Raw genomic sequence first — 2400 nt, forward strand, 5'->3', positions numbered from 1 at the left:
CTGATTACCCTGCTGACACGTCTGGTTACCCAGTTATAACCTCTGGTAACCCTTCCGGTACCTCTGGCTACCCTGGCAGAACCTCTGAATACTGATTTTTTTTTTGTCTCTCCTCAGTTTTATGCCCCCTGGTGTTCTTTTTGCAAACAATTGGACCCTGTCTGGCATGAGATTGGATCAGAACTCCGCAGTCTTGGTTCTCCGGTTCGTGTCGGCAAATCAGATGCTACAGCCAACCCTGGTCTGTACCTTCAAAATAAAACCATGCAAAACACGCTGGATGGGGTTGTGTTTGATTTTCTGTCTGTTTTTTGTCCCAGTTTTGGCCAAAGAGTTCAAAGTCCGAACTTATCCTGCCATTCTCATGTAAGTTCCCTCTCAGACATCACTGTGACATCATCCTTTCCATCAGCAGAAACCTTTGCTCTGTTTTGGTATCTTAATGATCTTATTTCACTTTGATGTTGGAGGTTTCCACGGGTCCCCCTTAAGTGTGGAACAGTTCTACAGCATTCCTTATTCCAAATGGATCCTTCTTGTGACAAATGGTGGTCTGCTTAATTTTGTAGTAAATGCTGGTCCAGTGATTGTATCTGAAGGACGCCCAGCAGAGAGGTTCTCACAGAAAGAAAATAACTGTCCAGCCAATTAGCACACAGAACCCATGAAGGTGGTAGCTTAACCTCACCTCAATTTAGTGGTCCGGTTTAGTCCTGAGAGTACTCCAGATCTGGTTTTATATGATACCCAGCCCCTTGATGGGATAACATCACCTCCCCCACCTTCTGTCTAGATCAGTAAATCTAGACTTAGACAGATATTATTTTGTCATTTTGTACAAGTGTAAACAAAAATAAACTTTGTTCTAGTTTCGTTCTTTTGTTCTCGATCAAATTTTGTTCTCTTTCATCTAGCCCTTTATCTAGAGAACCAACAGTCTTCCTTCCATCATGTAGCATAACCTTTTTATAGACTCCACTTCGCAATGAACAAGTAAAACACAAAGAGACAAAATAAAACAGAGAGGATTTCCTAAAACTGTGGAAGACAAAGAAAAACAACCAAAAGATGTTATTAGTCCTTTCTCATCAGTTGGGAGGTGTTCTTAGTCCAGGAGAGGTCAGAGGAATTGTGAACTAGGAGCTTTAAATGCTATCCACAGGGACCAATCCCTCCCGTCAGGACCAAACTCTTCCTCCTGTCAGGACCAATCCCTACCTCCCGTTAGGGGCTACTTTTCCCATTGAAGGGCTCCTGACCAGAGGAAAGTGAGTAGAGGAGGGTTCTGTGTTCCAGGACCTGGTGTTCAGATAAAGATTACTGTCATGTCTGATTGGAGACTCACCACAGTGGTTTCAATCACAAACAATATGGCTGTTAGTGGAAGTGGTGAATGAATGGCCTCTAGCAATGGGGGTGAATAAGGCAAAGCCAATCACACAGCCCTGTGGCGGGTCTGTCTTCAGGATCAGTGTGATTGGTGTCTGTCGGAAACAAAGTTTCTGAGCCGGTGGACAAATGAGTTCCTGAGAGCCACGTGAGGCAGGGTTGGTACCAGCATATCCTGGATCCATCCAGCATATCCTGGATAACCATGTTCACAGCTGAACTAAAGCATCTTGATAAATTAGTTGGGATGTTTAAGGAAGGTCAGGAGAGGGTGCAGTGCGACTCTTTGCCTTTGGGCAACCTGATGGCTTTTCAGATGTCTTTGATATACTTCAGGAGGATGCTCTCATGGCCCTTCTTCATAAGTTGAGTCAGAGTGGCCTGTGGATAATTACTGAGGCAGAAGATGATTCAACTGTTACACTAGGACCTCACTTCACAGTCCTGCCCCATAACTTAGCTGCTCATGCAGCAATAGGATTATTAATCCTCCACTCTGAGGATGATCCACGCCGTAAGGAGAGTTTGGTCCTGGCTAACCTGCTGGTGTTGTATTAGAGTCCCCTTGAGACAACTGGAGATACTTCTACCAAAGTTCTCCTCACTGCACTGCAGACTCACATGGTCTTCACACTGAGCAGCTCGGTTTTCTCTCCAGGTTAAAGAACAATGTAAAGTACAACTATCCAGGATCAAGAACCAAAGATGGAATCCTGGACTTTGCAGACCGGGTTTCAGGGTGAGTTTAATGAACATGAGATTGTTTGGATCAAACACCCACCACCATGCAATGATGTCACATCATGAGGATAATGATCTGTGATGTCATTTAGGCCACTGGTTCGTTCTCTAAGCAGCACACGCCTCTTTCAACATGCCGTCAGCCGCCACAAAGTCCTGGTTCTTTATGTGGGAGCAACGTCAGAGCTCAAGGTGTCCATTCACATAACACCCCTTCCACACACACACACATGCATGCATGTTGGGTCACACTATCCTAAACCTGACCCT

General features: G+C 44.9%; 1 protein-coding gene across 1 annotated transcript in view; it reads left to right on the plus strand.

Moving 5' to 3' along the window:
* Nucleotides 1-117: 117 nt before the first annotated feature.
* LOC107080960 (protein disulfide-isomerase TMX3-like) overlaps nt 118-2400 on the plus strand; it is a gene marked incomplete at its 5' end in the record, with an annotated part of 6073 nt that continues 3790 nt past the window's right edge. The window contains 4 exons of the mRNA XM_015369170.1: nt 118-241; nt 321-366; nt 1970-2128; nt 2223-2322. Of these exons, the coding sequence (XP_015224656.1) occupies nt 118-241; nt 321-366; nt 1970-2128; nt 2223-2322 (429 nt within the window). The remainder of the gene's footprint in view (nt 242-320; nt 367-1969; nt 2129-2222; nt 2323-2400) is intronic.

This window comes from Cyprinodon variegatus, unplaced genomic scaffold (assembly GCF_000732505.1).
Source record: "Cyprinodon variegatus isolate N-32 unplaced genomic scaffold, C_variegatus-1.0 Scaffold2580, whole genome shotgun sequence".
Lineage (NCBI taxonomy): Eukaryota > Metazoa > Chordata > Actinopteri > Cyprinodontiformes > Cyprinodontidae > Cyprinodon > Cyprinodon variegatus.